Below are 13528 nucleotides of genomic sequence, written 5' to 3'. Positions count from 1 at the left end.
GATAGATAGATAGATAGATAGATAGATAGATAGATAGATAGATATAGATAGATAGATAGATAGTAGATAGATGATAGATAGATAATAGATAGATAGATAATAGATGATAGATAGATGATAGATAGATAGATCGATAGATAGATAGTAGATAGATAGATAATAGATAATAGATAGATGATAGATAGATAGATGATAGATAGATAGATAGATAGATAGATAGATAGATAGATAGAGATAATAGATAGATGATAGATGATAGATAGATAGATAGATAGATAGATAGTAGATAGATAGATAATAGATAGATGATAGATAGATAGATAGATAGATAGATAGATAGATAGATAGATGCTAGATAGATAGATAGATAGAGATAATAGATAGATGCTAGATATAGATAATAGATATAGATAATGGATAGATAATAGATAGATAATAGATAGATAGATAAGATATAGATAATAGATAGATAATAGATATAGATAATAGATGGATACCCTTGATAGTGAGTGCAGGTAGAGCACAGTGACGACAGCCCGGATCATTCTCTCCTCGCTCGATTACACAGCGACGTCTCGTAAGTTTTCTTATTAAACTGAAAATAAAGCAGACTGATGATACAACATGCTGGGCCGGGTTTTTTCTTCTGTGATGATACAACATACTGGGCCGGGTCAGTGGTTAATAGAAACATACTTCTCTGGTGGTCTAGAATGTCTCAGTGGTTAATGCATGCACACGTCCATGGGGGGCTAGAGCGTTTTATTGCAGCCTGGCCAATATGGAGATCGCCAGTGGTTGCAGGACTGGTGGAGTAAGTTGGTTTAGTAGATAATACGTCCATCCACGGTGGCGTAGAATGACTTACTCTGGTCACTAAACCATTCTGGACCACCAGGGATCTATGTATGCATCAAATGCTCGTCCATTATAGACCACCAGGGGTGTATATATCTATTTCTACTAAGCCACTCTAGACCACCAGGGATGTATATATGTCCATATTAACTACTTAGCCATGCTACAGATATACTGTCTATATCTAGTGTGGCTTAGTGGTAAATATAGGCATAGATACATCCCTGGTGGTCTAGAGTGACTTAGTAGTTAATAATTCCTGGTAAATTAAGATCATATACAAAAAAATTGTACAATAAAGACTAATAACAATATATTAAATTCAAAGAGTTGAAGAATAACTGCTGGTGGTCTAGAGAGGCTCAGTGGTTAATAGATATATGCATATATTATACATATACAGGCATACAATACCTCCCTGATTATCTAGAATGGCTCAGTAATTGCACATATATCTTGTGTGGTTAATTCATAAAAATATCGGTAGTGGCCTAGAATGGTTCGGTGGTAATACATACATACAGCCCTGGTTGTCTAGAATGACTCAGTGGTTAATGCTTACATCTTTGGGGGTTTAGAGGGGCTTAATGGTTAACCAGTTCCTGAACGCCCGTAGACTTTAGAAATCTAAGTGGTCCGCACTTTATTCGGCACTATCTTGTTGCAGAAGATTGTGCAGCTGCAGGAGCGGGGAGCTGTCAGACACAGCCAGACTCCGCACAGAGAAGGCAGAGATGGTAGATTATGATATATAGGAAGCAGAAACATGGCTGCTTCATCCTACGGACACAGAGGTTGTGAGGAGCGAGCAGGAGCCGCGGGGAGCTGTCAGACACAGCCAGACTCCGTACAGAGAAGGCAGAGATGGTAGATTATGATATATAGGAAGCAGAAACATGGCCGCCTCGTCCTACGGACACAGAGGTTGTGAGGAGCGAGCAGGAGCCGCGGGGAGCTGTCAGACACAGCCAGACTCCGCACAGAGAAGGCAGAGATGGTAGATTATGATATATAGGAAGCAGAAACATGGCCGCCTCGTCCTCCGGACTCAGTGGTTGTGAGGAGCGAGCATGAGCCGCGGGGAGCTGTCAGACACAGCCAGACTCCGCACAGAGAAGGCAGAGATGGTAGATTATAGTATATAGGAAGCAGAAACATGGCCGCCTCGTCCTCCGGACACAGTGGTTGTGAGGAGCGAGCAGGAGCCGTGGGGAGCTGTCAGACACAGCCAGACTCTGCACAGAGAAGGCCGAGATGGTAGATTATAGTATATAAGAAGCAGAAACATGGCCGCCTCGTCCTACGGACTCAGTGGTTGTGAGGAGCGAGCAGGAGCCGCGGGGAGCTGTCAGACACAGCCAGACTCCGCACAGAGAAGGCAGAGATGGTAGATTATAGTATATAGGAAGCAGAAACATGGCCGCCTCGTCCTCCGGACACAGTGGTTGTGAGGAGCGAGCAGGAGCCGTGGGGAGCTGTCAGACACAGCCAGACTCTGCACAGAGAAGGCCGAGATGGTAGATTATAGTATATAAGAAGCAGAAACATGGCCGCCTCGTCCTACGGACTCAGTGGTTGTGAGGAGCGAGCATGAGCCGCGGGGAGCTGTCAGACACAGCCAGACTCTGCACAGAGAAGGCCGAGATGGTAGATTATAGTATATAGGAAGCAGAAACATGGCCGCCTCGTCCTACGGACTCAGTGGTTGTGAGGAGCGAGCATGAGCCGCGGGGAGCTGTCAGACACAGCCAGACTCCGCACAGAGAAGGCAGAGATGGTAGATTATAGTATATAGGAAGCAGAAACATGGCCGCCTCGTCCTCCGGACACAGTGGTTGTGAGGAGCGAGCAGGAGCCGTGGGGAGCTGTCAGACACAGCCAGACTCTGCACAGAGAAGGCCGAGATGGTAGATTATAGTATATAAGAAGCAGAAACATGGCCGCCTCGTCCTACGGACTCAGTGGTTGTGAGGAGCGAGCAGGAGCCGCGGGGAGCTGTCAGACACAGCCAGACTCCGCACAGAGAAGGCAGAGATGGTAGATTATAGTATATAGGAAGCAGAAACATGGCCGCCTCGTCCTCCGGACACAGTGGTTGTGAGGAGCGAGCAGGAGCCGTGGGGAGCTGTCAGACACAGCCAGACTCTGCACAGAGAAGGCCGAGATGGTAGATTATAGTATATAAGAAGCAGAAACATGGCCGCCTCGTCCTACGGACTCAGTGGTTGTGAGGAGCGAGCAGGAGCCGCGGGGAGCTGTCAAACACAGCCAGACTCCGTACAGAGAAGGCAGAGATGGTAGATTATGATATATAGGAAGCAGAAACATGGCCGCCTCGTCCTCCGGACACAGTGATTATGAGGAGCGAGCAGGAGCCGCGGGGAGCTGTCAGACACAGCCAGACTCCACACAGAGAAGGCAGAGATGGTAGATTATAGTATATAGGAAGCAGAAACATGGCCGCCTCGTCCTCCGGACACAGTGGTTGTGAGGAGCGAGCAGGAGCCGTGGGGAGCTGTCAGACACAGCCAGACTCCGCACAGAGAAAGCCGAGATGGTAGATTATAGTATATAAGAAGCAGAAACATGGCCGCCTCGTCCTCCGGACACAGTGATTTTGAGGAGTGAGCAGGAGCCGCGGGGAGCTGTCAGACCCAGCCAGACTCCACACAGAGAAGGCAGAGATGGTAGATTATAGTATATAGGAAGCAGAAACATGGCCGCCTCGTCCTCCGGACACAGTGATTGTGAGGAGCGAGCAGGAGCCGCGGGGAGCTGTCAGACACAGCCAGACTCCACACAGAGAAGGCAGAGATGGTAGATTATAGTATATAGGAAGCAGAAACATGGCCGCCTCGTCCTCCGGACACAGTGATTGTGAGGAGCGAGCAGGAGCCGCGGGGAGCTGTCAGACACAGCCAGACTCCACACAGAGAAGGCAGAGATGGTAGATTATAGTATATAGGAAGCAGAAACATGGCCGCCTCGTCCTCCGGACACAGTGGTTGTGAGGAGCGAGCAGGAGCCGCGGGGGCCTAGGAGACACGGTCAGCTCTGCTGTGCAGCCAGGAGGCCGGATATTCAGGGGAAATCAGCCACACAAAGGACGTATCACTAGATTAAAATGCCCCATAGGATCTTATAGGGGCCCCGTGTGTGGAGGAAATGAAAAAAAGAAATGTGTCCAATACATAAGAATAATCTGTACAGGAAGGGGCGTGTTATGTAAAATGATTTCAGCCGACCTTTGTGGTCTCAAAAAAAAAGTGAAAAATGAACGTCTCCTTGATCTTTTCCCCCAATATCATGAACTGAAAAAAAAAAAAAAGAATAAAATAAAATTCAGCTCCGTGTATCACAAACACAAGAGGCAAAAAGTATCTGGATATTCGAGAGAGAACTTTATTATTAAAATTGCAGGTACGATAAAACCTGAAATGTGCACGATCGGGATCGGGCCAAGTCCTGAACTGGTTAATAATTCCTGGTGGTCTAGAGGGGTTTAGTGGTTAATAAATATTTCCATTCCCGGTGGTTCGGGTCGATATCGGACAATCATCTCCAGGGAAGGTTCCCCAGTAGGACACGGACCGCCGTCATACACATGAAAACTATTTTATTCGGAAAGTCGGACAATCTGTGACCCCAATTTACCCTTGTGCAGTAAAGATTGAGGGTCTCACCTGATTTCTGGAGGGCGCCGGTCTCACAGCAGATGGGCAGTAGAGGGATGGAGTCTATAGTGCGGCCCGCTGCAGATCCCAGTGAAATGCTCCATTGTTCTTAAAGGTTACGCTGAATGTAGAAGGAACAACCATGGGATCCTGGGACACAGATAAGAATGTGGGGAATGCAGCGGCACACACTCACCCCATTATCTGCCGCACAGTGCCACTTATTATCCAGACAGCAGGGGGCGCCACCAGCCGCCATACACTGCGATGATCGGGATCCATACTGCGCCAATATAGAACCGAGCAGCACAACAGGTGTTTGTATAGACCAACCATGAGATGGTGTCAAGCAAAATGCTGTATGTAGCCGCTGTGCCTATTGGTAATGCTCACAATCTTACCCCACAAGAGAGGAAGGCTTTAGTTTCCCTAAAAAATAATAACTTGTTCATCATCAGGGAAGCGGACAAAGGTGGGAATGTGGTGCTTTGGCCCACCGACCTTTATCTTGAAGAGGCAAACAGGCAACTTAATAACTCCAATTTCTACGTCAAATTACCTTCTGACCCTACGGAGGTCTTTTCACAAAGGCTTCATAAATTGATCAATCAGGCGGCAACTATGGGCACGATCTCTTCAAACTAAAAGAAATTCATGTGGGTAGAAAACCCCGTTATTCCTACCTTTTACCTTTTACCAGAGGTACATAAGAACACCTGTAGGCCACCAGGCCGACCCATCGTGTCTGGTATAGGTAGTGTTTGCGAACCGGTGTGTACCTACATCGTCCAATAGCATCGTCCCTACCGTCCTTTATCATCCGTATCTGTCGTGACATCACCCTCACAGGCCAGGAGCTACTTATAACGTGCGATGCTGAATCACTTTACTCCAATATAAGCCACTGCCGTGGTATCAAGCCACTGTCTTTTTTTCTTGACCGCCTCAGTGGGACAAACCGCCTCCATGACTTTTATATTAGATCTTTTGAATTTCGTCCTTCATCACAATTATTTTTTATTTTATAGGACGTTTTACAAACAAATATCGGGCGTGGCCATGGGCGCATGTTGTGCGCCGGCCTACGCAAATATCCTTCTTGGATGGTGGGAGGAAACAATTGTCTTTTGCTCCCAGGGATTTTGTGACCATGTTAAGCATTGGCATCGTTTTTTAGACGATGTCTTTTTTATATGGGACGGTACTGAAGCGGCCTGCTTACAATTCCTCAAGGAGCTTCATGATAATTCACTAAACATTTTTCTAACTTACTCTTGTTCCCCGGACTCAGCAGTTTTCTTGGATCTTCGAATTCTGACGGAGGGAAATAGACTGGTAACGGACCTGTTTCGCAAACCTACAGCAACCAATAGTCTGCTACAGTATCAAAGCTTCCACCCTCAGCATACTCGGATGGGAATTCCCACAGGGCAGTTTCTTCGTGTTTGCCGCAATTGCGCCACTGATGAGTGCTTCAGGCAACAATGCAGTGACCTCACCGTAAGGTTCCAACAACGGGGATACCCTCGGAGCGTGATCTCCAAAGCCTTCCAGCGAGCCCAAACATCGAATCAAGCCTCCTTATTGACGCCATGTCCTAGACCGCAAGATTCCACGGTCAGATTTATCACGGAGTACAGTACCAACTGGAACCAGGTGAGGCATATCCTATTCTGACTTCAGATTCCCAAACCTCTACTTGTGTTAGCTCCAGACCACTAATGACTACAAAGAGAGCGCCCAATCTGCGTGATATACTCACCAGAAGTCATTTTACACAATCTGTTACCAGTATAAACCGTGGTTTCCGTCTTAAGGTCTCATTTCCCTGTGGTGATTGCACAATCTGCCCCTACATGCCGCCTACAAGAGATCACTTCCATAATCCCTCAGATAATTCAGACCATAGACTGCACCAGTATATTAACTGAAAGACAAGCTTTGTCATCTATGTCATTATCTGTCCATGTCATAAGGTCTATATTGGTCCGACTTCACAGGAATTAAGAAGGCGTGCACAAAAACACCTATCAACAATCCATCTGGCCCAGTCCGATCTGAAGAAGGGTAAGGTCCTAACCCCTATTGCAGCCCACTACCTTAAAGCACATGGAAGTAAGTCCATTAACACGCGTTTTTTTGGTCTACAGAGGATCTTATACAATGAAAGAGGTGGCAATCGGCATAAATGGTTGTTGCAACATGAGGCTCGCTGGATTTTCCGCCTGAAGTCAACCTCGCCTTTTGGTTTGAATGAAGAGCTTCTTTTTACCGGCTTCTTGGGCTAACATTCTCTTGGTCAAATACATATCTACTTACCTTCACATCCAGTACGTCGACTTTCCTGATCCGTGGACTACGCATGAGGCCTGTTTCACACGTCAGTGGCTCCGGTACGTGAGGTGACAGTTTTCTCACGTACCGGAGCCACTGACACACGTACACACATTAAAATCAATGCATCTGTGCAGATGTCATTGATTTTTTGCGGACCGTGTCTCCGTGTGCGCACGGATTACACAGACCCATTAAAGTCAATGGGTCCGTGTAAAACACGTACTGCACACGGACGTTGTCCGTGTGCAGTCCGTGTGCCGTGCAGGAGACAGCGCTACAGTAAGCGCTGTCCCCCCCACTGGTGCTGAAGCCGCGATTGATATCTTCCCTGCAGCAGCGTTTGCTGTAGAGAAGATATGAATATTCCTTTTTTTTTTTAGTTTCTCGTGTTTAAAATAAAGGTCCATGTCCCCCCCCCCCCCCGGTGTTATTAAAATACTCACCCGGCTCCCTCGCTGGCTGGCCGCACCTTCTCCTGTATGAGCGGTCACGTGGGGCCGCTCATTTACAATGATGAATATGCGGCTCCACCCCTATGGGAGGTGGAGCCGCATATTCATGACTGTAATCGGCAGCCCCACGTGACCGCTCATACAGTAGAAGGTGCGGCCAGGACAGGAAGCAGCGCCAGCCAGCGAGGGAGCCGGGTGAGTATTTTAATAACACCGGGGGGGGGGGAGGGACATGGACCATTATTTTAAACACGAGAAACTAAAAAAAAAAAGGAATATTCATATCTTCTCTACAGCAAACGCTGCTGCAGGGAAGATATGAATCGCGGCTTCAGCACCAGATGCTGGTGTGTGTGGTACCCAGCACGGTGCGTGTGGTACCCAGTGGGCATACGGACGGCACACGTGTGCCGCACGTGTGCCACACTGATGTGCCACAGAAACGCACGGCACACGGACACGGATAATTCCGGTACCGATTTTTTCGGTACCGGAATTATCTGGACGTGTGAGACTGGCCTGAGAGAGTTTTTTGGACAATTTTTTGGGTTTTCCTACAATAAGAACGATTGGGGTTACTGACACATTTCCTCAATATTCAAGGCTTCTATGTTTATGGCTTAATTCTCAAGGCTTCTATGAATACTTTTTGGACTTGGACTTTGATTGGGATTTTACTATGTTCCAGGAATGGGATCAGGCATGTGACTCTGTATCTGTATATATCTTTTGAAATCTATCATCCTATTATTATTATTATTATTATTATTTATTTATATAGCACCATTGATTCCATGGTGCTTTACATGAGAAGGGGTTACATACAAATTACAGATATCACTTACAGTAAACTAACAATGACGGACTGATACAGAGGGGCGAGGACCCTGCCCTTGCGGGCTTACATCCTACAGGATTATGGGGAAGGAGACAGTAGGTTGGGGGTTGCAGGAGCTCCGGTGGTGGTGAGGCGGTAGCTCCGGTGTTGGTGAGGCGGTAGCTTCGATACATAGTAACATAGTAACATAGTTAGTAAGGCCGAAAAAAGACATTTGTCCATCCAGTTCAGCCTATATTCCATCATAATAAATACCCAGATCTACGTCCTTCTACAGAACCTAATAATTGTATGATACAATATTGTTCTGCTCCAGGAAGACATCCAGGCCTCTCTTGAACCCCTCGACTGAGTTCGCCATCACCACCTCCTCAGGCAAGCAATTCCAGATTCTCACTGCCCTAACAGTAAAGAATCCTCTTCTATGTTGGTGGAAAAACCTTCTCTCCTCCAGACGCAAAGAATGCCCCCTTGTGCCCGTCACCTTCCTTGGTATAAACAGATCCTCAGCGAGATATTTGTATTGTCCCCTTATATACTTATACATGGTTATTAGATCGCCCCTCAGTCGTCTTTTTTCTAGACTAAATAATCCTAATTTCGCTAATCTATCTGGGTATTGTAGTTCTCCCATCCCCTTTATTAATTTTGTTGCCCTCCTTTGTACTCTCTCTAGTTCCATTATATCCTTCCTGAGCACCGGTGCCCAAAACTGGACACAGTACTCCATGTGCGGTCTAACTAGGGATTTGTACAGAGGCAGTATAATGCTCTCATCATGTGTATCCAGACCTCTTTTAATGCACCCCATGATCCTGTTTGCCTTGGCAGCTGCTGCCTGGCACTGGCTGCTCCAGGTAAGTTTATCATTAACTAGGATCCCCAAGTCCTTCTCCCTGTCAGATTTACCCAGTGGTTTCCCGTTCAGTGTGTAATGGTGATATTGATTCCCTCTTCCCATGTGTATAACCTTACATTTATCATTGTTAAACCTCATCTGCCACCTTTCAGCCCAAGTTTCCAACTTATCCAGATCCATCTGTAGCAGAATACTATCTTCTCTTGTATTAACTGCTTTACATAGTTTTGTATCATCTGCAAATATCGATATTTTACTGTGTAAACCTTCTACCAGATCATTAATGAATATGTTGAAGAGAACAGGTCCCAATACTGACCCCTGCGGTCCCCACTGGTCACAGCGACCCAGTTAGAGACTATACCATTTATAACCACCCTCTGCTTTCTATCACTAAGCCAGTTACTAACCCATTTACACACATTTTCCCCCAGACCAAGCATTCTCATTTTGTGTACCAACCTCTTGTGCGGCACGGTATCAAACGCTTTGGAAAAATCGAGATATACCACGTCCAATGACTCACCGTGGTCCAGCCTATAGCTTACCTCTTCATAAAAACTGATTAGATTGGTTTGACAGGAGCGATTTCTCATAAACCCATGCTGATATGGAGTTAAACAGTTATTCTCATTGAGAAAATCAAGAATAACATCCCTCAGAAACCCTTCAAATATTTTACCAACAATAGAGGTTAGACTTACTGGCCTATAATTTCCAGGTTCACTTTTAGAGCCCTTTTTGAATATTGGCACCACATTTGCTATGCGCCAGTCCTGCGGAACAGACCCTGTCGCTAGTGATGAGGCGGCAGCGGTGTCAGTGCAGGCTGTAGGCTTTCCTGAAGAGATGAGTTTTCAGGTTCCGTCTGAAGGATCTGACTGTGGTTGATAGTCGGACGTGTTGGGGCAAAGAATTCCAGAGGATGAGGGATATTCAGGAGAAGTCTTGGAGGCGGTTGGGTGAGGAGCGGATAAGTGTGGAGGAGAGAAGGAGGTCTTGGGAGGACCGGAGATCACGTGAGGGAAGATTAGTTCAGAGATATATAGAGGAGGCAGGTTGTGGATGGCTTTGTAGGTCAGTGTTAGTAATTTGAACTGGATACGCTGAGGGAATGGGAGCCAGTGAAGGGATTTGCAGAGGGGGGAAGTGGAGGAGTAGCGAGGAGAGAGATGAATTAGTCGGGCAGCAGAGTTAAGGATGGACTGGAGAGGAGCAAGGGTGTTAGCAGGGAGGCCACAGAAAAGGATGTTGCAGTAGTCAAGGCGGGAGATGATGAGGGCATGTACAAGCATTTTAGTAGATTAACACTACTTAAGACTTACCTGTCTGTCCAAGATGGCTTGGACTCCTTTATGTTCCTCTTATGTCATCCGGCGGGTTGAGAAGTCTGTGCCATTGCTCATTTTGAGAAGTTATACTGTCAGCATTTTCAGGGTGTATTGCCGTGCCTCCTACTCATTTTTGGCTGCCCTTGCACATAGTCTTGGCGTCCCACTGCTTCCAAAGGGGAAGAAAATGTTTTCTGGGGCCATCCTCTATGTGTATCCCTGGGTGTTTGCAGCGCCTCCGTTCAGTTTTTGATTTTCCTTGCACTTACTGCGTAGGCTGCACCAGTCCTTACCAATGGGAAAACATTTCAGAAATCTCATGCACGCCATTCTTTATAAAAAAAAATTTATGGCTGAAATGAAAAAACTGCAACACTTTTTTAAGAAGCAGCACTTCAATTCTTTTAGCGTTTTTGCCGCATTTTTTCACCCTTGACAGCAATGAGAAAGTGCAAAAATACAGAAAAAAATGCGATATGTGAGCATAGACAAAGGGCTTTTGTCCTGTAAAATCCATTTTAGCTTTGATTTTGTGGGTTTTATTGTCAGTCCATAAAAGTGGAGTGATAATCTGACAACATTGTTCCCCGCCGTGACCTGGATCTTATATACTACATATATATTGTAAAAAATAATAAAGATATAAATATATTGTGGATATTATATGTTGTATATTATAATATTTATGGAGTGGAATATTTTTTGTAAACATTTTTATACCGGTAACCCCTTAGTTATGTCATATGTCGTGCTCCTGCCTTTGATTCTGGCTCACATCAGCCGTCATGTGCCTTTAACGGCCGCATGTGGATCGGAGCTCTTCCCACGGCTGTTAACCTGTTAAATCCTGCTGTCAATCTCGGATAGCGGCATTTAAAATGCGCCAGCAAGGAGCGCATTATTCCACGCTCCCATTGGCGAATGCGTGACATGATCACAGGGCGCCAATGGGTTGTGGAGACAGCCTTGGATCTTCTGAAGACCCCCGTGCCCGTTTGTGCCGATTTCTGCTATACATTGCTATGTGTGCTTATAGCAATGTAGGGATCAGACGAGCGCACCTTCAAGTCCCCCAAGGAGACTATTAACTACAGCGAAACGGGAAAAGAAAAAGTTTAAAAATGTGAAAAAAAAAACCCTGAAAAGTTAAAATCATCGCCCTTTTGTCCTAATGAAATTAAAAAAAGCCAAAAAATAATAATAAATGCACATATTTGACATTGCTGCGTTCAGAATCAATATATAAAGTAAATTAATCAGATTGGTAAATTAATTAATTGGTAAGTAGAAAAATATTCAAAATGATAGAATGATGTTTTTTTTATCCGCCGCAACATTGCAATAAAAAGAGGTGATAAAAACATTGTATCTATCCCAAAAATGGTCTCAGTGACAACATCCGCTCACCCGGCCCCAGATCCTGAAAAATAATAACACTACGGCTCTCGGAAAATGTCAAATTTTTTTAACCATTTAAATAAAAATAAAAAATCTACACACGTTTGGTATCTGCGTACTCGTGCTGAGCTGGGGAATCGTATTGATGAGTGACTTCTACCATATAGTCAACACGGTAACTAATGAACCCAAAAAACTTTTGTGGAATTGCACTTTTTTTTTTGCAATTTCAACACACTTGGATTTTTTTTCCCCCCATTTTTCTGTACACCTCATGGTAGAATGAATGGCGTCGTTCCAAAGTACAACTCGTCCCGCAAAAAAAAAAAAAAAAAGTTATGACTCTTAGAATTAGGGGAAGAAAATCGAAAAAAAAAAGAAAAGTGGCCATGGAGTGAAGGGGTTAATCTATTTAACTGTGAAAAAGTCTAGAAGTTTATATGGTTTGTTAGTTTGCCGTTTGATGTAACGAGCGCAACCGCAGAGATTCATTGTCAAATTCTCGTTGCTTAAAGTCACAGCAACTAACAATCAAACTTTTTCCTCCTACTTGGCAACAACTTGACGGATGGTATCTGGGCAATGGGCATCGCACGCACCTTAGGGGAATTTTAGCTTATTCACACATGCACCAAGGAAATAGAATAAATAAACACAACCTCCCGATAAAAGAAAGCAAAAGTGAGAGTCGTCAGAGTCCTCTGGGCGTTCGGCGACCGAGGATCGCACTCCTGCACCTGCTGCCTCTTATCTCCGCTCTTACCTGTGAGTATACAGAGAACTTATAACGAGCACTTCGTCTGCATCTCATCAATAGCCTAAAGCCGCAAAATATAATATAAGAAAGAATAACTAATCAAAATGATTTATTTCTCTGAGGAAATGTAAATGATTTCATTAACTTGTTGTTTGATATTACAAATCAGTAAAGCAGGAACAAAAATCTCAAAAAAGTAATCATTAATAATAAATAATTTTATTTCTGTTTCGCCAATATATTTGTCAGCAATGTAAAATAAGCGAGGACTTGTACAGACAATAGCAATACAAAGTAACACATAGTTCACCGGCTACAGGAGGAGTGAGGGTCTTGTCGCCCACCAATTGTAATCTATAAGGAAGTAGGGGGCACAACGTGCTGTCATGTACTGTGCAGCCATCATTAAAATAAATAGGGGCTATGATATAAAGCTGCGTTATCCGGTCATCAGCCAGGATCTGTCCCAGTGCAGTTATCAGGTGCTACTGTGTGCATGGAATAAGAGTGACCAGATAGCGCATTCCAGAACACTAGCGAAGGACGAGAGAAGTCTTAAAGGCGGAGGTGTGAAGTTTAGGTTTTTGGAGGGCGTTAGTTTTACATCACTTGCAGAATGGAAAGCATTGGTAAGGTGATAGAGGTGAGGAGGAGATGGAGGGTGGTGCAGATCTGTGGAGAGCTTTGTGGGGGAGAGAGACGAGTTTGTATTGTTTTCTGTAGCAGATGGGTAACCAGTAGTGATGAGCGAATATACTCGTTAAATGAGATTTCTCGAGCATGCTTGGGGGTCCTCCGAGTATTTTTTAGTGCTCGGAGATTTAGTTTTCCTCACCTCAGCTGAATGATTTACATCTGTTCGACAGCATAAGTACATGTGGGGATTCCCTAGCAACCAGATAACCCCCACATGTACTTATGCTGGCTAACAGATGTAAATCATTCAGCTGCGGCAAAAAAACCTAAAATTCCGAGCTCTAAAAAAATACTCGGAGGACCCCCGAGCGTGCTGGAGAAATCTCGA

At 45.0% G+C, this 13528-nt stretch overlaps 2 protein-coding genes across 2 annotated transcripts in view; one reads left to right on the top strand and one right to left on the bottom strand.

Moving 5' to 3' along the window:
* Nucleotides 1–4613, bottom strand: part of LOC138671406 (ecto-ADP-ribosyltransferase 5-like) — a 29826-nt gene extending 25213 nt beyond the window's left edge. Inside the window, exons 1-2 of the mRNA XM_069759550.1 lie at nt 4542–4613; nt 498–595 (exon numbers count right to left, since the gene is read on the bottom strand). Of these exons, the coding sequence (XP_069615651.1) occupies nt 498–545 (48 nt within the window). The 5' untranslated portion in view covers nt 546–595; nt 4542–4613. The remainder of the gene's footprint in view (nt 1–497; nt 596–4541) is intronic.
* Nucleotides 4614–12446: 7833 nt separating this feature from the next.
* The window catches only part of LOC138671404 (ecto-ADP-ribosyltransferase 5-like), a 179388-nt gene continuing 178306 nt past the window's right edge, over nt 12447–13528 (top strand). Inside the window, exon 1 of the mRNA XM_069759547.1 lies at nt 12447–12512. The gene's annotated coding sequence lies outside the window, so the exon portion shown is untranslated. The remainder of the gene's footprint in view (nt 12513–13528) is intronic.

The sequence above is a fragment of the Ranitomeya imitator genome, chromosome 3 (assembly GCF_032444005.1).
Source record: "Ranitomeya imitator isolate aRanImi1 chromosome 3, aRanImi1.pri, whole genome shotgun sequence".
Classification (NCBI taxonomy): domain Eukaryota; kingdom Metazoa; phylum Chordata; class Amphibia; order Anura; family Dendrobatidae; genus Ranitomeya; species Ranitomeya imitator.
Note: the sequence above shows the minus strand (reverse complement) of the source record. Positions and strands in the feature narration are given on the sequence as shown.